Consider the following 22,222-nt stretch of genomic DNA (forward strand, 5'->3'; position numbering starts at 1 on the left):
CCGCCCGTGAAAGAAGCCCTCTGGCCCCGCCCTCTTCCACTGTCCCCGCCCACTCGGCGGGAAGCCAGCCAATCGCCGTCGGGGCTTTCGTTGCCATAGCAACTCTTGTCACGACCCCACTCCCAGAAGGCTGTGCGGTGGTGTGGGCCGCAGCCCCTTTGTGCCATCCGGGTCTCTGGCGCGAGCCGTTGGGTCTGGCAGCGCCTCGGCGGCGGCGGCGGCGGCAGCGGCGGCGGATACCGGGGCGGCTGCTTAAGTGGAAGCGCGGCCCCGGCGGCCTGGATCCTGTGGACCATGGCGGTAAGTGTCGACTCCGGCCCTGGACCCGCGGGAGGCCTCCGGGTTGGGCGGGAGGGACGGAGGAGCCGCCGCGAGGAGCCGGGGGGGCGGGGGGGACGGGTCGATGTGGACAAAATGGCGCCGCGGCCTCGTCCGCCGCCATCATGGCGGGCGGCCGATGGGAGGTGGCGCCGAGGGAGGAGGACGGGGGGAGCCTGAGGGAGTGTCTCCTTCCAGAACTTTCCTCTTTAACTCCTACCCCTTCCTGGGGCCCCGGGGAGCGTCGCTTTCGCCGCGGCGCCCGATTTCGGGGCTTCCCGGAGCCGTGCCCCTCCGTGAGCCGGTCCTTTTCTTCGGGGACAAACCCTCAGAGTTACAAGTTATCGATCGGATGGGCTGGGCAAGGGGATGATGATCAGGGGGAAAAAGGAGGGCCGAAGAGGTCAAGCCCTTCTTCCCCGGTGGCTTTGGCCTGTCCTTCACCGCATGTAAGCGAATCGGCCCTCTTGGGGCGAGTCCTGCGAAGAGCTTCCATCAGCCCAAAGGTAGAGAATCGGGGGAAGGTCCCAGGAAAGGTTCAAATAGTCTCCCAAAAAGGAGTCGGTTCCACTTTTGTGGGGAACCAGCGGCCGAGACCAGTGACCCCCATCCGGGCAAAGCCTTGAGAAGGCTCGGCACCGAGCTGGATCAATATAATGAACAATTTCAAGGAAGAAGTCTCTCCATTCTTTTCCTTTTTTTTTTATTTTAATCCCCTCCTGACCAGTCCCGAAGCGTTAAGGTTAGGTTTTACGGGCGTTGAGCCTGCGTTGTGATGATATCAAAGCCTGCTGGGTGGCATTAGTGGATGACTAACAGGACTGCACATATCCTGTAGAGCAAGAAAGAAAATAGGCCTTGTACATTCCTTTCCTCCTTTTTTGTAGCAACGTGGATCTAGTTCAAATTCCAGGCAGCATTCTGAAAGTCCCAGGGTCCGGGGGTTTCTCTTTGTGGCCTTCTGAAAGCAAAAATTTCCATTTCCTCAACACACGGTCATTCATTCATTCAGTAGTATTTACTGAGCGCTTACTATGTGCAGAGCACTGTACTAAGCGCTTGGAATGGACAATTCGGTAACAGATAGAGATAATCCCTGCCCATTGACGGGGGTAAAAATATGGTTCTGAAAGTAGTTGGGAGTCACTTTTTTTTTTCAACGTTTTTTGCTAAGCGCTTACTATGTGGTAGGTATTCCTTGCAGAGCCAAGGAAATAGGGTTGCACACTGTCCTTGTCTGTCTGTCTATTTATTTATTATGGCATTTCTTAAGCGCTTAACTATGTGCCAGGTACTGTACTAAGCGCTTGAGTGGATACAAGCAGATCGGGTTGGACACAGTCCCTGTCCCACTTGGGGCTCACAGTCTCAATCCCCATTTTACAGATGAGATAACTGAGGCCTAGAGAGGTTAAGTGACCTTCCCAAAGTCACACAGCTGACAAGTGGCCGAGTGGGGTTTAGAACCCATGACCTCTGACTCCCAAGCCTGGGCTCTTTCCACTGAGCCACGTTGCTTGTCCCTCTTGAGGCTCAAGGCCTTCCAATTCCCATTTTACATTCATTCATTATTGCATTTATTGAGCACTTACTTTGTGCAGCGCACTGTACTAAGCGCTTGGAATGTGCAGATGGAGTAACTGAGGCACAGAGAAGTGAAGTGACTTCCCCAAAGCCATACAGCAGGCAAGTGGTGGAGTTGGTATTAGAATTCATAACTTTCTGACTCCCAGGATGTACGTGGGATAACCTGATTACCTCCTGCCTACCCCAATGCTTAGAACAGTGCTTGGCACATAGAAAGCGCTTAACACATACCACCACCATTATTATTATTATACTAAGCACAGAGGTAGATCCAAGCCAGTCAGGTTGGATATAGTCCAGGTCTCAAATTGGGGTCACAGTCTTAATCCCCATTTTACAGATGAGGTAACTGAAGCACAGGGAAAATAAGTGATATGCCCAAGGTCGCACAGCAGAAAAGTGGTTGGAGCCAGCATTATAAAACCCAGATCCTTCCGACTCCTAGGCCTGTGCCGTGTCCACTAAGCCACGCTGCTTCACGTCACTTCATACCTATTGTGTGCAGAGCACTGTTCTAAGCACTTGGGCAAGAACAATTCAACAGTAAACTCTGACATTCCCTTCTAACAACGAGCTCACAGTCTAGAGTGAGGTGAACTAACTTTACACAGTGACTGTTGGTATCTGATTTATCTTTAGCCAACTCTTGTCAAAAAAGGTTTTAACAAATGGCAGTGGTGATCATCGTGTAATCTAGCATGATTTCAGCCCCTCAGCACTTGTGTACATAATGTGTAATTTTTTAAACGTCTACCTCCCCCCTCTAGATCCTAAACTCTTTGTTAGGGAACAGTGTGTACTAGCTCTTGTACTTTATTGGGTGTTTAAGTACAGTGTTGTGCACACAGTGAGTACTCTAAAAATGCCATTGATTAGTGACTAGTGACTAGTGTAGTACAGTGATCCCCGTCTTTTCCCCGTGATTTAAATAAGCAGTAGTTTATTTAACCAGTAGAAAACCAGAAGGTGACATTTGGAAGAGTTAGCACTCATTACAATTGGTGGTATTTTAGAAGCTTAAGAGAGACTCCTTAGCAGGTAGCAAAGAAGTTGTTGAAATGGGGAGACAAATGTATCTAGAAAATGATTTTTCAGATGTCTTGTTAATTGCATCTCACCCAGAGAAATTGTTGCTAAAAAAGGACCCTATTAAACTTGATAAATCCCATTGCAAGAAGCTGAAACAAATGTATTGGTAGTAATGGTCTCCACCACCAGCTACAGCTTCTAAATTAGTTTGCATTCATTCTCAAGAAAATAAATGAATTTATAAAAATGATTTAACATGATGCCGCAAGAGGAGAGAAGTTTAGAGGTGCACAGAAATATTCAGAAGGAGTTAGCCTTCTGCACATTGCTTTATGGAGAAACCTATTCCCAAAGTCAGCAGAACGAGCTGCTACTTCTCCAGTCTCCTGTAAGAGTCATAATTTTATTATTAGAGGTTCACATTTAGTTAAAGGGACTTTATGCTTTGAATTCAATCAATTAATAGTATTTATTGAGCACTTGACTCTGCGCAGAGCACAATTTGTGAGAGAATACAGTAGAAGACCCTGCCTTCAAGGAGTTTACAATCTAGCAGTGGTGGAATAAATAAAATAACTTACAGCAAACAGGAGGAAGTCCTCCTCAAATAGTATAATATACAAAACAATATGTACAAATAGGGACCAGAAGTTCTGGGGACAGAAATGCTGAGGTGATGGTAGGGAAGGTGTGACATGAAAGACATTAACAAAGATAAAACAATTGTGTAGTCATTCTTAGGATGAAAAAGAATTTCATACTCAGAGGTTCTGTAGTCAGTCATTTACAACATAAATCTATGAAAAAGGAAAATAAAGCTAACGCCATTTTTTCTTTTATCCCGTTTTATTTTTCTGGCCTCTCCCATTATCCACTAATCAGTCACTGTGTGTAAAAGTAATTTTTCCTCTAAGAGAATAGTTTTGTATACGCTAAGAGGGGTTTATATTACAGAGACCAGTTTTTGTATTCATTAAAGTAACTATAAACTTCGTTTTCCCAAGCACCTAGAAATTTTTGGGTTCCTTTCAATGTGTTAGTATATCAAAGACCATTTTCTGACTATATGGAAATTTTTTTTCCATGATTGCCTCTTCATTTGCAAGCCTCTGTGAACATAGTAACATTCTCTAAATTCATCATCCAGGATTCTTTTCATCCCTGACAGGAAGCAGCTTTCCAACTTTCATAATGTTCACCTGAGAGTCATATATTTCTGGTGACTTGAAATTATTTTCAAGATTACTGGACAAGGAGGTATTAGAAGTGAAAACATGGATGCAAAATGAATCATTTTAATTGGTGCGAGAGTTCAGTTAAGGGAAAGTGGTATGCTGTAATCAAATGACAAGGTTTTATGCAAAGTCCATAAAATAATACCAACTGATAATCCCAATTGGGGAGAAACCCAACTCATTTAAGGTTTTTTATAAAAGAAAGAAAAATCTAAGTAGAGTTGATAGCTTTCCATATTGCTTTACAATGAAATATTTTCTTCTCTGTGTCATAGGCTTTTTGAGAGAAATCCTAATTTGAGGTTACTTATGCCTAAATTTAGTCCTCTATAATTTTTTATCCATACTAATTAAATGCTCTGGGTGTTGCTATTTGAGTCCTTAGTATGTATTCAACAAGGTGCTGGAGAAGATAAAAGATAATCAGCTTAGACTCTGTCTCTGCCCTTTATGGGGCTCAAAATCTATGGGTTAGGAGAACGTGTATCCGTAACATTGTGTAAAATTAGAAGAAACAGACCCAGACCTTAATAAAATGTATAGAATTTATAAGAAGTTTTTGGAATCTTCTTCTGAGTCTGTTCAAGCTTCTAAACCCACACTGAAGTAAATCATGCTATTAAAAATAATTTTAAACACGTCATGACATTCTTGAGTTTTTACAGAAAACCTAAAGGGCCCTAAGCAAAGAAAAAATTTAGCAGCCATCACCAGAATAGTGTTCATTTCTCCTTGGTGCTTTCCTTAGATCCATTGTCCAGAGTAAATCAGGGATCTTCCAATGCACTCTGAGAAAAACGTTGGCACCACTCTGATGGATTACCTTTTAATAGATGCTTTCAAATTATTCAAAACTTAAAAAAAATTGAAGAGAATAACTGGCACCATTAATTTCAAATTGTCATCTTATTTGAAAAATAACAAATTTTTGTCTATTGCTTTTTCTTGGCTGTCTAGGCTAGTGACACAGAACGAGATGGACTAGCCCCAGAAAAGACGTCCCCAGATAGAGAAAAGAAAAAGGAGCTGTCAGATGCATCTAATTCTCCTAGAACTTCAAAACATCATTATTCAAGATCACGGTCACGATCAAGGGAACGAAAACGAAAATCAGGTATAGCTTACTCTGACTTTTTTTGTAATAAGTGCCACCTTTAACAGTGTTTTGTTTTTTCCTTGGTTGAGTTAGAATTAAGATTAATTCAGATTTTCCCTGACCATAAATGAAGATTCATATTTCATTTCTAGTTGGTAAAAGACAGTAACAACTTATTGCAGCAATCCTGTAAATTAGCATAAATTTCTAGTTATTTACATGCCAGAAGAGCATGTAAATTTCACCTTGTCCACATTCTAGAGAAAGGTATTTTAAAACACTGACTGCCCAATATTTGTAACTCTTGGGATTTATTTTTAATATGTAATCCAGTAAAATCCATGCTTTTTTCCCATTAAACGTGTTAAAATAGGGACTGTTCCATTCACAGGCTTTGCACATTCATAAATCAACTTAAATGTAGTGCTAGGGAGTAACATAGTATATACATCGGTTTTTTACGTTGACTTATTTACGTTAAGGCAGCCTTGCTTATTTAGGGTGGGTTACAATAAGCATACATTTAGTTCTGCAGTGGTGGCTCATTGTTAGAGCAGTAAAATGAGAAGAACTCAACAACATAAGAAAATGTGGCCACAAGTTCAGCTATCCAAGGAAATTGGACTCGTACAGAGTGGGAAGAAAAGGAAGCCTCTAGAGGAGTGAAATTGTTTATTAATACGTAAAGATTTGGAAGGCAGCCAAAAGCATCAAGTCCATGCCCGTCTTAGAAGTCAACATGCCTGCCATGTCAATAAAATACAGTAATCCATCTCAAGTAAAATTGCTGATCTGAGAAAATGTCTTTATATACAGATAATGAAGGAAGAAAACACAGAAGCCGGAGCAGAAGCAAAGAGGTAATTAACACTTTGTAGCGTATAGGTAATTTAAAAATCACTTATTAAAGTATGTGGTAGAACTGTATGTGTGCTTATGATGACTTTATGGTAAGTTACCCAGAACTTTGGAAATTTGGCAGGTTAATTGGGTTATGGAGTATCCTAGAGAAGCATGATTGGATTCAACGTTTTTGCCACGAGATAATAGTTTATGGGAAAAATACATGCAGAAGCTATTAACTTTAATGAAAGTATTCACAGTGAAATTTCATATGAAGAAATATAATCGGTTTTCTAGGTCTATCACACAGAGCTTCCATTAACCTGAGGTCCCAAGTCTTCTTATGCTGGCCACTGCCCGGGACCTGGTCCGTAGTGATGCGTACATTCACTCGGGGAGCCTTTTTTTTGTATGGAAGATGCAGAGTCCGTCTTTTCGTCAGTAGCACAGGTTTGTTCGGATAGCATTCCGATAGCCTTTCAGAGACCGCTCCCGGGTCACAAGTATGAGCTGAGGGGCAGCTGGAGATGTGGAGGTGACAGCAGAGCCTGAGGAAAAAGGGTGAGGGGAAGTAAGAAGAGGCAACAGCCGTGGTGCGAGGCTGGCTTAATCACCAGAGAAGACATTGGAGAAAGTCAACAAGAAGCGGCAGACGTAGCAACCTGAATGCGAGAATAAGTCCCGTGGGGTCTGGGTGAGGGGTCTCCTAACTAAAACTTCCCATGGGGCAGGGACTTCACCTCCCTTCCCTAATGGCAAGCTCTGTTAAAATTTGCATTTTAGGAGTTTTTTGTGAAATTGACTATTTTGTTTAGCTCACATGATAACATTTCTATAATAAATCATACTCAGCGTGCTAATGCGCGAAGAGACTGAACTGAAGACGCTGCAGACTCAGATAGCAAAATTATAAGCCTACTTCATGATAAGGTAACTATTAGTCATTCAAACTCCTATTTCCCTTAAATCTCTCTTAAATCAATTAAGGGGCTTAATGGTGTTTTGTTAGTAATAGAGTGTTATGACTCAGAAACTGGTGTGAAATAAACTTTTTTGTTAACTGGAAAAGTTAACCTTTTTGCAAGCCTTTACGATTTGCCATCATACTGTTGAGTCTAATGTATATTTTAAGGGTTCAGTTAGTAAGGAGTTGTTTAAAGTCAAGGTCTGCTTCAGATACCTAACTTCTGTAAAATAACTGCATGACGTGGTCCTTTTCATTAAATTTTAATATTCGTGTTCAGATAAAGTGGTTGGATTTAAATGTAGAGGTGGATATATTCAAGTTATTTTACAAATACTTCCAAATGGAAAGAGAGCTTACAGTATGCCCAGGATTTTAAACTGAGCAGAAGACACAATTAAAATAGGGAAGTCTTACAGTTTCGGTATTGTTCCTTTTAATATGTAGTCTTTCGATTCTAAGTGGTAAGGGTGGCACTCTGATGTATAACCCATCTTAAAAAATAACTGATCGTGTGATGTAGCTAATGGAGATTTTTCGAGACTAAGCGTCAGGGTGTTGGATTATTATTTTTTTTTTTCACTGTGAAGGAAAACATAGTATGATGGCATTGGGGTTATGTCACTGTATTTTTAAACTCTGATTCTTTGAATTATAGAACCTTTTTTACGAACCAGATGTGAATGCCATTTTTTATCCTAGGTACATTTTACCCCTCCAAAAACCCACAACCTGTCTGGATATATCAAGAAGAGAAGTGATTGCCTCACATTTTTAGACTCCAGTGCAAATGTTGTCCAAAAAACAGAATTGACGTGGCAGATTATTTTGGCACTACTATTATACTGTAAAAGAAGAAGGACACTCAGCTTAAAAATAATTGAAATTGCAGAAAAAAATTCTTGCAGATTTTATTTGTAATAAAATACTTAATTGGAATTGCATTTAGTGTCCTCACCCACATGGTGAATTATTAATGATTTGCCAAATTTGAAAGCTCATAGTTCAAGGTACATTTTAATTCTTAGGGCATATACCTGCACTTATGCTTCGATGTGTATACGTGAATTCAGTTCTAGAAACATTGGCAAATCCACGTGCACTTTATATTATCGCTTGTTCCTGAATATAAAGGAACATGATTTTATGTATTGTTTTCATCTGGGGTTTTTTTGTTGTTGCTTTATTTTAATCAGTCATTCCTAAAGATGAAACGGTTCAGTAAGACATGAAAATGATTCACTGCTTTGCACTGTGCTGCAAATTGCATTTTGGGATTTTTAATAGGAAATAAAATTGTATTTGCATCTGCAACATTGGGTAGTTGATGAGAAACATAGAAAATCATTTTTGACTGAACTACACTCCTAAGGTTACTAATGTTGCATCACAACATATTTTTATCTTCTGATACCCATACTAACTCTCTTTGTTGCACTATTTTCCTGAAAGAACCAACTTCTTCTTAAAACAGGCAAGAAGACATGAATCCAAAGATAAGTCCTCCAAGAAGCACAAGGCTGAGGACCATAATGACAAAGAACATTCTTCAGATAAGGGAAGAGAACGACTAAATTCCTCTGAAAATGGTGAGGAGAGACACAAGCGCAAAGAAAGGAAAACATCTAGAGGCAGAAGTCACTCAAGATCTAGGTCCCGGGAAAGGTACGTAGTAGCTGTAATCATCACTAACGTTTTGCACATCATTCCATCACAATTATTTATTCCAAGAAAGTCCAAGTTCCTTAGCACTTCTCATATGCTTGCAGGCAGGTAATCATTGAAAATTTTCCACTTTCTTCTTGGAGAGATCAGGGCCAGTGGGAGTTGGCATGAATGCAGGAGTTTCACCGAACAAAGTCCGGATCCAGGAAAGCCTGGTCCCCCTGCCGCCATCCTGCCAAGTTTTGCTATACTTCCTTCCCCTCTCTTTCTAGCCCTGCCCATCAGTTGAAAGGCCCCGTTTCCTAATGTATAACTGTGGGAAGGAAGAACAGTATTACAGCTAGGAAATTGTGGCTTTTTTTTCCCAGGCCTTAAGCGTGATAACCCTTCTTGAGGCAAGAGTAAAGTCTTATGGTATTTCTCTTGTTTAACAAGCTGGAGGAACTGGTTGACCCCTTTTCAAAGAAGAGAATCTGTGTCCAGATGAAGGGTAGTGTAAAAGACTCAGTAGCTTTCCATTGTTCCACTCCTAGCTTTTCAAGGATTCAAGCCATAGTCACTTGACATTGCCTCCTTTGTAGATTCAGTATCGGTCTTAGTTAAGGTGCCCTTCATTATTGAATTTTTGCCTGGATAATGCTTAATTCTATGCATAAGTGCAATATTTTGCACTTAGAACTAACAAGGCATTATCTCGTTATAGATGATACTTAACTTTTTGAGGTTAATACCCTCATGCTTTGAATGTATGCAGCATATGGGTTGCTTTGCATTGAAATGGCTTGTTCTCGACATGTCTAGGTTTCAGTAGATATATTCAGGATAATGCCTTTTCAGGGCTGGGCTTACCTGATTGTTTCTGGTTAAATATCCTAGCGGTGCTCTCTGTGGGCTATGTACTCGGTTCAAATAGAGTTTTCACTACTAGCTCTTAGCTACAGATTTCTTAGGAAACCTTAATGAAGCAGCTCATTGAAAATTTGAAACCCTCATGCAAACATATGCAATATATGTCCTCAAAGATTTTTAGTCGCCCTAAGATATCCACAACATTTTTTTTTTACCTTGCACCGGCTCCTTTCCATATATGAGCTACAAAAATGCGAAAAACAATAATCATAAGTGGAAGGTTGATTCAGAACATGGTGGCTCTGTAATATCCCCCCCCCTTTTTTTTTACTGTATTTTCAGGCGCCATCGTAGTCGAAGCAGAGAGCGGAAGAAGTCCCGATCTAGAAGCAGAGAGCGGAAGAAGTCCCGATCTAGAAGCAGAGAACGGAGGAAGTCCCGCTCTAGAAGCAGGGAAAGAAAGCGTCGGGTCCGATCTCGTTCAAGGTCAAGATCTAGGCACAGGCATAGGACCAGGAGCAGAAGTAGGACCAGGAGCAGAAGCCGGTGAGTCTTTAATACAGAACCGAATAATATATTTTCAAATGATGTTTTGCCTCTTTACTTTTATGTGTAGTTTGCCTTCTAGGAAGGTTAAAATTGCTTATGGAGTTAAATAGTGTTTGCTTTGAGAAAATAATTTTTTTTTTAAATTCTAGGCTGGATCTGTGTATTTTAAGCTCCAGGGCAGGGAATCCTACCTATCAGCTCTACTAATAACAATAATGATAATAATTCTGGCTTTTTGTTAAGCGCTTAGTATGTGCCAAGCACTGGGGTGGATACAAGGTAATCAAGTAGTCTCATGTGGGGCTCGCAGTCTTAATCCCCATTTTATAGATGAGGGAACTGGGGCCCAGAGAAGTGAAGTGACTTGCCCAAAATCACACAGCTGATAAGTGACTGAACCGGGATTGGAACCCACAACCTCTGACTCCTAGGCCCGGGCTCTTTCCACTAGTACAATGTTTGACTCACAGTATAAGCACTCTATAAAGACCATTGGTTGATTGGTTGTTTCTAAACTTTCCAATCATTAGCTAAAGTTTTCGAGGGCCTTTTGGAGTGGGGTTAGAATAAAAGTCTTCAGTAATTCTGTGAATGTCATTTAACTAGTTACATGTGGGAAAATCATTATTTTGACATCTTCCCCACTTTTCTTGGAATAAGTATCAAACTGGAATAACTTCTAACTGTAATAAGAGCTGAGTGATTTAATGTGGTTAATCACAAGAGCATATTTTTTAGTGCTTATCTTGGTAAGAGTGTGTACTTAGGAAGTGTGTCAGATTCAAGGAAAATAAGTTTAGCAGTATCTTCATCCTTCACGTCTTGAGGCTATTTTAACAACTGGAAATTGGAAGCCTGGAGCACGGGCTGTAGAAGAAAAGTATCACTCTGAAGGTGAAGATTAACATCCACCACGCTGTGGCTGTCACCTGACCAATTCCATTTACGCTGCTTGAGGTAGAGAGCCAGCAAACGACTAGATCCTCAATCCCGAACTACTGCAACAGTGCAGGTTCAGAGCTCAGCTCCAAACGGCAGTCACCTGGTATGGATAAACAAAAGGATGGCCAAGGTTTATTTTGGAATTGAGTACTTAGCACTGAAGCCCCCTCCCAAAATGAGTAGAGAGGCATTTTGAAAGCCAAAACAAGTGTGCACCTACGACACCGGTGCTTGGGAACTTGCAGTACGAGGCAGGCCCTCTTGGTTTCAGATCTCCTATTCGACTGTTCAGTCTCTGGAAGACGGATGCATTTCCCCAGCAAAGGAGGATTAAGCTTTCACATTATGGGTTAACTCTGGTGATTGCATGGTCAAGAGATGGGTCAGTGGGGAAGAAACACTCCCTTCTTATTCTGACATTGCCCTACTAGACGTCATATGTGACTGGGAGTGGCACACTGAAAATTGAACAGACAACTGAAGAAGGAAGCCAAAGGAGTACTCCACAGTTATTTCGGCCCTGAATGTTTCTGAGATAGAAAACATGTGCATGGTATTTGCACACAAAGGCAGCTTCATGAATACATTGGAAATCTTTGGCATAAAACTTGTTCCAAGCTTGCAAATCTATTGTTTGACAAAAAAAAGGATTCAACAGTACAGAAAAGCAGAGGCAATAGTAAGATATAAAATTACCCAATAATTATTAAGAAGAGGAAGAATGGAGTTTTGACTTTTTTCCCCTACTGAAACCACATAATCCTTGGCAGTTTTTTCAGGTTATTAAAATTGCATTCTCCATTCCATTGGTATGCTTTCTACCTGGGAAAAAAGCAAAACTTTTCTCCCCCAAAGATATATTGCTCCTCTCCTTCAGCATAAACCTACTTATTCATTCAGTCATATTTATTGAGTGCTTACTGTGTGAAGACCACTGTACTAAGCTTTTGGAAAGTAAAGTTCAGCAACAGATAGAGGCAACGATGACTCACAATCTTGAAGGCGGGGGAGACAGGCATTAAAACAAGTAAACAGGAATCAATATAAATAAAATTATAGATATATGTGCATCATTAATAAAATAAATAGAAAAATATGTACATATATACTATATAGTATATAACATATATTCACTTTACAGCAATAGTATAACATATATATACTATACTATAATAATGGTATGCAGTATACTTATATACTATGTCTCCACAAGCCATGTCTTCCTTCTTTAGTTGCTTAGAAATACTTTAGATACTCCGATATATTTACAGATATACAATCCACTAGATAATTAAGTTTCTTGAGAGCAGGGATCAAGCTCTGTTGTACTCTTTCAAGTACTCGGTACAGAGTAAGCGTTCAGTAAATACCATTGATTGAGATACGTTTAAATATAGTATATAAAGAAATCTGCGTTGTCTACTAGGCCATGAGAAGCAGCGGGCCTGGGAGTCAGAAAGTTCTAATCACTGCTCCTTCACTTGTCTGCTTTGTGATTTTGGGCAAGTCACTTCACCTGTGCATGTTATCTGATCTGTAAAATTGGGATTAAGACTGTGAGCCCCGTATGGGACAGGAACTGTGTGTCCAACCTGATTAGCTTGAATCTGCCCCAGCACTTAGAATAGTGCTTGACATTTGGTAAGCGCTGAACAAGTACTGTTATTATGATTATTGTGAAACATGGTCCTAAGGAAGGCTGAGGGGTGGCCGGAAATGACATGTTAGGAATGCCTCCTGGAGAGGGTGAATTTTCAGGAAGGTATCTAATATAGTAATTAGTAATAGTAATTATGGTATTTGTTAAACACCATGTGCTAAGCCCACATTTCCTGACTCCCAGTCCCAGGCTATTACCACTGGGACCTGTTGCTGTGCAGATGATTTTTGAGCCATGTACCACTGATCCAGCCTCTGGTGGTCCTGGGGAACGTGATATAGCGTAGCATTGTTCTTCTCATTGACGGTTGGCATTCTGAGCCTTTTCAGCCCCTAAACAAAAGTCACACTCTGTGAATTCTCTAAAATTTGCATGCACCATAAATGAGCTTTTGGCTTTTACCATGACCAGAAAAAGGAGGTAGTCTCAAATGGAAGCAATTGTACATTTTTGGCAGTGATTCTGAGCTGGCTCAAGGGGGATTAGGTACAGGCCACGTGAGCTCCAGCACTTAGAACAGTGCTTTGCACATAGTAAGCTCTTAACAAATGCCATCATTATTATTAGGTGCTTCTGTCGCCAGGTATATTGACCTGCATATCTTGCCTGTGGGACTGATGTTATTTTTAGACCAACTCCTGCTTTGGCTTTCTTTCCTTTTCCCCTCTCTCCCTTCCCCACCTTAGCAGCCTCCCCCTTTCATTCTACTCTGCCCTGGAATACTCAAGGACTAGGCAAATTGGGTTGAAGGGGTGACATCAGAACATGAGTTTAATTCAAAACACTGTTCCAGAATAGAATTGTAGCAGAGTTTTAAAAGGGTCATTTATTAAAAGACCTATTCTTTTGAGCATTACTTTTTTTAACCGTGGTGAATGTACCTTTAACACTGTTTGTTTTGAAAAAAAGGTTTTGCACTCTGTGCTATGAACCCCAGTATAGAGCAGTTCAACCTTGCTCACCCAGCCCCCACTTATGTGGATCTTGATTCAGATTGTTGATGATTCAGTATTTAGTGATGTACTGGGATTATTTATTTTATTTTGTGTTGCTCAATGTGTGATCTGGAATGGCGTCCTGGAAGTTTCTGGAGGCAACTGTTGCCAGCACCAAGCCTGTCTTACATTGTAAATTAATTAATCAAATTCTCTGATGGAACCGTTAAAATCTGATTAATTACAGAGAGAGAAAGAAGAGAATTGAAAAGCCACGAAGATTCAGCAGAAGTTTGAGCCGAACTCCGAGTCCACCTCCTTTTAGAGGACGAAATACAGCAATGGATGCACAGGAAGCATTGGCTAGAAGGTATCTCTTCTTCTCTAATTTTTTTGATTGACTTCAGCAAGACTTGTATTTTAGAAGATGGAATGACGTTTGCCATTGAAATATAGTAATAAAGAGTCGAGAGTTCGCTATATTCTTTTATACAGTGTTAAAGATATTCTTCACTCCAGGAAAATAATTTTTATTCTCAACTTTTCCCCTGAACAGCTGTTAATAGACATGACTGATAAATGTTCCTCTTCTTCGTACTCACCTTTCCTAGGAGTTTTTCGAGAGATTCAAAACTCCCCAAAATTGTCTTTTTGGACTGAAACTTGTGCAACTCCTACTCCCTTTTAGTTGTGATTGAGTTAGAAGGCAGAGAGAAATTTTCCATTTTGTTTATCAAAAAGATTCAGAAATTTTGTCCAAGAACACAGAGTTGCTGAATAGCACTTGGCATCTTGTTAGAATTTCTTTCTTGATTATTTTGAAGGGTATTCTGGTGCTCTGCACGTAGGCAGTCAAAGCTATGGGTTGATTAAAATTAAATACACAGTTCACTTTAAAGTATACCCCAGAATTTGCATTGCCATACAAGTGAAACACTGTTCCTTATGTGACACAAGCAAATGTGGAGAAAGCTTCGTATTGGCTCCGCTTCTCCGGTAACCATGTTTATTGGAATGGTCTACCAAAAGGAACATGTAAATGACTCACTGAACCTTCCAGGGCCAAATTATCCCGAAATACTGTTGTGTTACCTGTCAAAGGTCAAGAGAAAAGGACAGCACACAGGTTTGGAAATTTTCCCATTCTGCAGAATCTGCACTTTGGGGTTATTATTTTGTTTTCTTTTTTAAATTCAGTTTCTATATTTTTCCATTGCAAAAGATAAAGTTTATCACAAGTTACCTGCTATGCTCCTGCTCTGTGAACCCAGCCTGGCAGAAACTCTCTCCAGCTGAACGGCAGCAGCAGCCAAGGGGTGAGCTCACCCCCTTCTCATTCCATTCACCCTAGTGAATGGTATGGATATCAAAATCTGCAGAGACCACTTGAATGCAATGTGCTCATCCTTTATATTCACATTTTCCTTCTTGGTGTCCACCCCAGAGGAAGTGAATTACTAAATCCATGTTAATGAACCCGATACCTCTGCTCATACTAAGTTTATATTAGCCCAGTAACATTTAAATCCCAATTGTCTATTTTAATTCCTTGTACACTGTAATTTCAAGCTGTCATGAGCTTAGTTCCTTCAGCTAGTAATAATAATTATAGTATTTGTTAAGTGCTTATTATGTGCTGAGAAGCAGAGAAGCAGCGTGGCGCAGTGGAAAGAGCACGGGCTTTGGAGTCAGGGCTCATGAGTTTGAATCCCAGCTCTGCCATTTGTCAGCTGTGTGACTGTGGGCAAGTCACTTAACTTCTCTGTGCCTCAGTTCCCTCATCTGTAAAATGGGGATTAAGACTGTGAGCCCCACGTGGGACAACCTGATTCCCCTGTCTACCCCAGCGCTTAGAACAGTGCTCTGCACATAATAAGCGCTTAACAAATACCAACATTATTATTATTATTATTATTGCTGAGCACTGTTCTAAGCGCTAGGGTAGATACAGGGTAATCAGAATGTCCCATGTGGGGCTCACATTAGCTAATTCATCTTGAGAGTTGAAGGAAGGAATTGCGCTGATGAGGGGAAATAGTTATTTAGCAAAGTGCTTACTCTCACTTCAAGGTGACCATTCTGGTCTGGGTCAGGGTGGGGCCTAAAATAGAGTGAACGACGAGAAATGAATCAATGGTATTTACTGAATTCTGACTGTGTGCAGAGCACTTGTTCTTAGTGCTTGGGAGAATACAATATAGCAGATTTAGTAGACATGTTCCGTGACCACAAGAGAGAAGAGAAAGGTAATCGAGAAATATGCAAAGAAGGTTACTTGGCAACTGCTGCACAGACCAACTGAGCCATGGCTGCTGCTGTTTCCACTTTGCGCAGTGGTGACAGAAAATGATGGCCCCGGCTCAACCAGACAAGCCATACAAGCCAGGGCTGTCACCTGAGCTAAAGCAACCTTCTCTGTGATTTGTTCTAGGACTCCCTATGGTTTTGTCTGAGGGGGAGGTAGTCGTGGCATAGCCAGAAACTTGACATTTTTGCATAAGCCCCAAATGGGTCACCAAACAGGAGTCTGGGAAAGGCTCCTCTTTCCTGCAGTGGGGCTGCGATGGATCTAGATGATTGCAGCGTGGGGAGAGGGGCCGGTCTCTTCCTGCCACGCTGACTGTCAGGTGTCAGAAAGTGTGGTCATAGCGCCTCCATTATAACGGCCTTGTAAAATTTCAAGATATGCTCATAAGAAGCATGTGCCAGATCCGAAGATCACTTAGCATAGGGCAAAGAGTCATTTATTCTGATCACACACCTTCTGAAGGCATGGCTAATAAAGCTGTCGAAAGGGTTATCGTTGGACTTGGGGTGCATCTGTTGAAGTTTTGCCTGTAGTTTTAGATTATCTACCAGTCTTGTAAAGTTCAAAGCAGTGAATGCAGTTAAAGTGTTCTGAAAGTAGTAGCAAAGAGTTAGGGAGATAGTACTTATTAATAAAACGGATTTAAATGTCAGCATTCATCAAAACTGTGGTGAAACATTTTAAGTTGCCAGTGCTGAAAGTTAGGGACCAACAACAAACAATTTCCTCCTCCACCATCTCTTGGACTCCTGCCTGGAGTAACTTCTCTCACACTCTTAACACTGGGAGTATGGTGAAACCAAAGTGTATCCCTGTGTTTTCCTAAGGAAAAACATCACTCCAGCAGCAATATGGCAACCGTTTTCCAAGACCTGTGTACATTATAAATGCAAACAATTTGCTAGACCACCGGTTCATTTCTTTACCAGCTCATCCTCCTTTCAGCAGGTAAATAGAATAAAATAAAATTGGCCATTTTTACTTTGAGATTCACACCTTAAACAGGTGGGGTGTTTTTTTTCCCCTTCAAGCTTGATTTTGCGTTTGTTTCTGCACTAGGTTAGTTCCTATGAAGTGAAAGACTATTTTTTAATGGCCCTCTTTATGCATAGTGGGACTGGATGGGAAGAGCTGTCATACTACTATAATAATGAAGATTCGAGCTCTTTGTAGTAATCTGTGGGTTTTATCTATGATTGGGGAGTCCTTTACAAGTATTAAAATGGTTATCAAGAAAATGTATCTTTTCTGAAGTAAACTAACCTCAATTTTAGAGTTTTTGGTGGCATAAAGTATAATGCAGTCTATTCAAGCTTGTTTGGTTGTCTGAAATGGTGTAGAAGTTAGATTAATATTTAGAGATAATCAGCTGTTTACATACTCTAAATCATTGACAGGTTGGAAAGAGCAAAGAAATTGCAAGAACAGAGAGAAAAGGAAATGGTGGAAAAACAGAAACAACAAGAAATAGTTGCAGGTAATTTTGAATTCAGCATTTTAAAGACATTGAATGTTTTTGATCACTTTGCAGTTACAGGGGTATCCCGATTCCGAGTGTCCACGATAGAGCAAATCCAGAGATAGGTCACTGAGAAAGCTCCATCCGATATTGCATCTAATCAGCACAGGGAATGCAGTTTCCTCCTTTTTCTCTCCCACTTCATGCCATTCAATTCCCACTCCTGTTCTGAGCAAGTTTTGTCCACAGCTAGAGGACTCCTAACTCGGCCCCTTTCTTACCCATCTCCCCCCAGGCCTCTTCATTAAGAGGGGATGACAGCGCTTTATTCAAGATGTGCTGACAAACTCACCTTGCTCCCAGCCCCTGCTAGTTTGGAGCAGCAGTGAGCACATGTGGAGGGAGAGACTCAGGGATGGGATCTCCTGAGGGAGCCAGGGAACAAGCATGAGTTGATTGGAGGCCTTTGGATCACCCTGCAAAGCCCATGGAGTGTGGACACTACTAAGGTTAGAGGTCAGACAAAACCCAGGGTTGGGACACAGGATCCAACTACTGTGGAGGAGATGCCAATAGGGTAAGAGGAGCTGGGTAGTTGGTAACAAAATTAGGGTGCAAAGGAGTCAGAAAAGTCCCTGTGAATTATGGAGGGGGCTGGTGAGGAAGTGTATGGGACCGTGAACTTGTAGAACTCAGGAACAGGAAAATGACGTTATAGTTGTAATAGTATTTATTATGCAGATACTGTGCACAAAACACCAAACGAAGGACTGAGGAAGAAGACACATGGCAATCTATCTGTTGCCAAATTGGACTTTCCAAGCACTTAGTACAGAGCTCTGCACATAGTACACGCTCAGTAAATGCAGTTGAATGAATGAATTTGCATGGTTCCCGATTACGAGAGTTGGGGAGGACTGGTAACAGATGCATAAAGAGGGGTTGAAACAATCAAAATAGTAAAACAAGGTCAAATACCAAAAGAAAAGAAAAAAGCAGTGTGGTACTGTAACCAGAGGAACAGAGTTTCAGACTTCTCCCAGATCAAGAGTCCAACAGTTGCCGTGTCTCCCCCCAAAAGACACAGCCCCAGAATGATGGATTTCAGAGACGCCTCTTGGCTGTTCGTTGGGTGACACACTGAGGCTACTTTTATCCTTCCCTGTGGGAAAGTACCCCACAGTACAATGGTTAGCAGTGCACCCACACATATGAGAAATACGTTAAATACGAATCCTGGTATACATCAATCAGTCAATGGTATTTGCTAAGCGCCTGCTTTGTGCAGAGCACTGTACTAAGTGCGTGGAAGAGTACAATACAGCTGAATTAGCAGACTCATTCCTTGCCCATAATGAGCTTACCATTTAGATGGGGAGACACATTAAAATGAACAAACAATATATAATTTAAAGGGTATGTGCATAAGTGCTGCGGAGTTGAGAGTGGGGCAGATAGCAAGTGTCCCAAGGTCACAGATTGAAGTGCCTAGGTGATGCAGAAGGGAGAATGAGCTAGAAAAAAGGGCTTCAATGGGGGAAGGTACTTTATTAGGGACATATATGTCTAATAATGCTTGTCGTATTTGTTAAGTGCTTACCTGTGTGCCAAGCACTGAACTGAGCACTGGAGTGGGGAGTACAAGCAGATTAGACTCGAGTCCCTTTCTCAAGTGGGGCTCGCAGTCAAAGGGGGAAATCTTCTGTTGTACCTAAGAATAAATTAAATTACAAACTACTGTTCAAGCAGTTCCTCATAGCTGTAAGTTATTTTGTATCTTCCCCATCAGATTGTAAGCTCTCCCGACACCTATGGTATACTCTCCCACATGTTTAATATGACGCTTGGTGCTCAGTGAATGCTGTAGATCTGCCACTTGCCTGCTGCATGACCTTGGGCCAGCTATGAAGAACTGCTTGAACAGTAGAGTTTGCCTTGGGACAAATTAATGGGATAGATGAAATCTGTGGAATTTCAGTAGCCAGTGATGCAGTGAGAGCCTCCTGAAGCATTTAAGTGTCTTAACATACACCATTAATGGCTCATTAACACACTCCTTTTCCTTCCTGATTGTAAACTAATTTTATGTCTGTCTCACCAGCTAAATTGTGAACTCCCTGAGGGCAGGGATCATGTCTGTCTACTTGTACATTCAGTGCTTAATAAATAGTGTTTTAAAGAGAGTAGGTGGTCAATAAATCCTTGCTGCTTGGTTCCATTTCACCTGAAAAACTGCAAAAAATGCAGCTTGCCTCCCCAGGTTAGAACTGCTAACGGATCTTCAAATCATTAGTTCAGCGCTCAGCCAAGCATCTGTTGCTGCTAATGTAAAAAAACCCTAATGTGGCTGGGTAGACCATTGGTCTGACTCAGGATTGAGGCAACAAAATGTTTTTGAAAGAGGCTAATGCCTCCCTTCCTTTAGGGCTCTTCCCCTCTCATTTAAGAGGTAGGCCGGTTGGAACTGAAGCTGTGATAACTCATAGCCACGGCTCTCTCTCCTGGTTTTCTATAAGCTGGAAATAGGTTCCCCATCACACCTGGACTGCTGGGCCTGGGGCTGGAGCAGTGGGGCACGCACATGTGATGCCTTTTCATTTTTGTTCTGCCGCAAGATCATTTCCACACTTAAGTGAAAGGCTGCAAATACTGTATTTGTGTTGTCATGATTTTTAATGTTCGAATTGGCTGTCAGGCCATATTTATGTGATTGCCTTGTAAAACTCTCTTTTGAAATTGTTTTTTGTTTGTTTTCTTTTCTTAGATATGAACTTTCATTTTTCTTCAGCCGCTGCAGCCACAGGAGGCTCTGTCCTCAATGTTGCTGCCCTGTTGGCATCAGGAACACAAGTAACTCCTCAAATAGCTATGGCAGCTCAAATGGCAGCATTACAGGCCAAAGCATTGGCAGAGACAGGAATAGCTGTACCTAGCTATTATAACCCAGCAGCTGTGAACCCAATGAAATTTGCAGAACAGGAGAAAAAACGAAAAATGCTCTGGCAAGGCAAAAAAGAAGGGGTAAGATTTAGTTCCCTGAATGTATTATTTATTATCTTAACCTCTCTGTGCCACCTTCAGTGGAAAAATATATTTGCTTCCTATCTTCTTGAGAGAAATTTGCACTGGGAAGATTTTTTTAAGGCTCAGTATGAACTTCTATTTATTTATTCATTTATTTGCCCCTAACTTGCAAATGCAAAAATACTGAACCTGTGATTTTTTTATTTAATTATTATTCCCTGACATATATGTTATTGTGGCACCTGTTTGCAAAGCTGGATTTAGGACATCTCCCCTCGCCACCTATCCCAGAGCAGAAAAGGCATAAAACAGTCATAAAGCTAGTTTTACATGTAATTGCCTCCTCTTGAGATGATTATTTCTTTAAAGTGACTTACTACTGCTGCATTTCTGTTAAACGCCCTGATTGAAATTGCAGTACATTTTAATGTTTTGTGTCTCTTACAGGATAAGTCACAGTCTGCAGAAATATGGGAAAAGTTAAATTTTGGGAACAAGGACCAAAATGTCAAGTTCAGGAAATTAATGGGCATTAAGGTATGGCATCATTTTTTTTCAAACTCTCTTAAACGTCTGAAGATGGTCGCAGTTATTACTTTTAATGGCTTTTTGTAAGTGCTTCCTGCATTTGTTGCACAATATCTTAACCTAAACCAAGCACACCCAGTTCTCTTATTATGCAGAGGTCTGTTCTTACACAACTCAGGGTAAAGGACAATTTGCATCTTAGTGCTCTGACTGTAACATTACATGGTATCCTCACAGACACATGTTGCGGGTAGAATGTTTCCTGATTCAGCTATCACATTCTCTCCAGAATGTACAGTGAAATCAATCATTGGGCAGAAGTGAGAGTAGTTATTCATATGTCTGGTAACAAATCCCCAAATTATATTAATGTTCAGTAAAGATTCCTACTTCACACTGGTTATTCAATTTAATTTTCACGGACCATATTTCATTCCTGAGAATAAGGGATTATCGGGAGCTAATACTTGGGGAAAGGCCTCTTAAGCGAATGTATTTAATCAATAGATCCATCGATCAATTTTTGCTTTCAAAAAGTGTCTTGAAGAAAATTGTTGTGCAAGGTAGCACACTTCAGGATTTTCAGACAGGAAGGAAACAGAGGAAATAATTGGAGCAAAGGAGCAACTTGAAAGGGGCAGGGAAGGGCACTAAGAAATATTAGCTGCTCTGACTTACCCTTATTTCAAAACTGAATTAACTTTCATTCACAGACATACTAGATATTTACTGCGCATACAGTAGGGGGAAGAATCAATAAAGGGTCGCTCATTGATGGAACATACGGGGAAAGGTTCATTTTTATCCTCAGTACTATTGATTTATAAGGTTTCTAGTGCAAACGAATGTATAACTAAACACATTTTTTGTATCTGATTTGTAGAGTGAGATGAAGCTGGTTGTAGTTCAGTTGATGAAGAAGCTATAAGACTCTGAAACCAACAGAAGAAGTATTTAGAAATCTCGGATGCTCAGTATGAATGGCAAGATCACAGACCGACACCACAAAGAGGATGGGTTTGGGATTTACATCTTCAATGCGGCGGAATGGATGCAATTTGAAAAAACATGATTTTTTAAAATTGGGACTTTGTAGAATTTTCTTTGTTCTGATGTTGGGTCCTTGTTCACCAAACAGCTAGCATCTAGCTTGCATGGTGTTGGCATTGACTTTGAATTATTGAAAATACATTCTTTTGTAAATATCCGATCAGTGATACTGGTGTTAGTG

General features: G+C 41.0%; 1 protein-coding gene across 2 annotated transcripts; it reads left to right on the top strand.

The window, feature by feature from the left end:
- The first annotated feature begins 101 nt into the window (after window positions 1-101).
- On the top strand, window positions 102-21,750 carry RSRC2 (arginine and serine rich coiled-coil 2). Of its 2 annotated transcripts, none has more exons than XM_029057596.2 (9): window positions 102-300; window positions 5,127-5,283; window positions 6,082-6,125; window positions 8,547-8,737; window positions 9,929-10,132; window positions 13,920-14,042; window positions 17,378-17,457; window positions 20,204-20,460; window positions 20,911-21,750. In XM_029057596.2, the coding sequence occupies exons 1-9, from the start codon at window positions 295-297 to the stop codon at window positions 21,076-21,078; spliced, it is 1,230 nt and encodes a 409-aa protein (XP_028913429.1). In that variant the 5' UTR covers window positions 102-294; the 3' UTR covers window positions 21,079-21,750. The 2 variants fall into 2 exon arrangements, with proteins under 2 accessions (XP_028913429.1, XP_028913430.1); XM_029057597.2 differs by lacking the exon at window positions 102-300 and adding an exon at window positions 6,961-7,038 and having other exon boundaries at window positions 5,244-5,283; window positions 8,525-8,737.
- The last annotated feature ends 472 nt before the right edge of the window (window positions 21,751-22,222 follow it).

Source organism: Ornithorhynchus anatinus, chromosome 2 (genome assembly GCF_004115215.2).
Source record: "Ornithorhynchus anatinus isolate Pmale09 chromosome 2, mOrnAna1.pri.v4, whole genome shotgun sequence".
NCBI classification, from domain to species: Eukaryota; Metazoa; Chordata; class Mammalia; order Monotremata; family Ornithorhynchidae; genus Ornithorhynchus; species Ornithorhynchus anatinus.

Excerpts from the sequence above, each read along its gene's own strand:
- RSRC2 (XM_029057596.2), top strand. Across the intron at positions 10,133-13,919 it reads AGGACCAGGAGCAGAAGCCG|AGAGAGAAAGAAGAGAATTG; the intron begins GTGAGTCTTTAA and ends GATTAATTACAG. Across the intron at positions 17,458-20,203 it reads ACAACAAGAAATAGTTGCAG|ATATGAACTTTCATTTTTCT; the intron begins GTAATTTTGAAT and ends TTCTTTTCTTAG.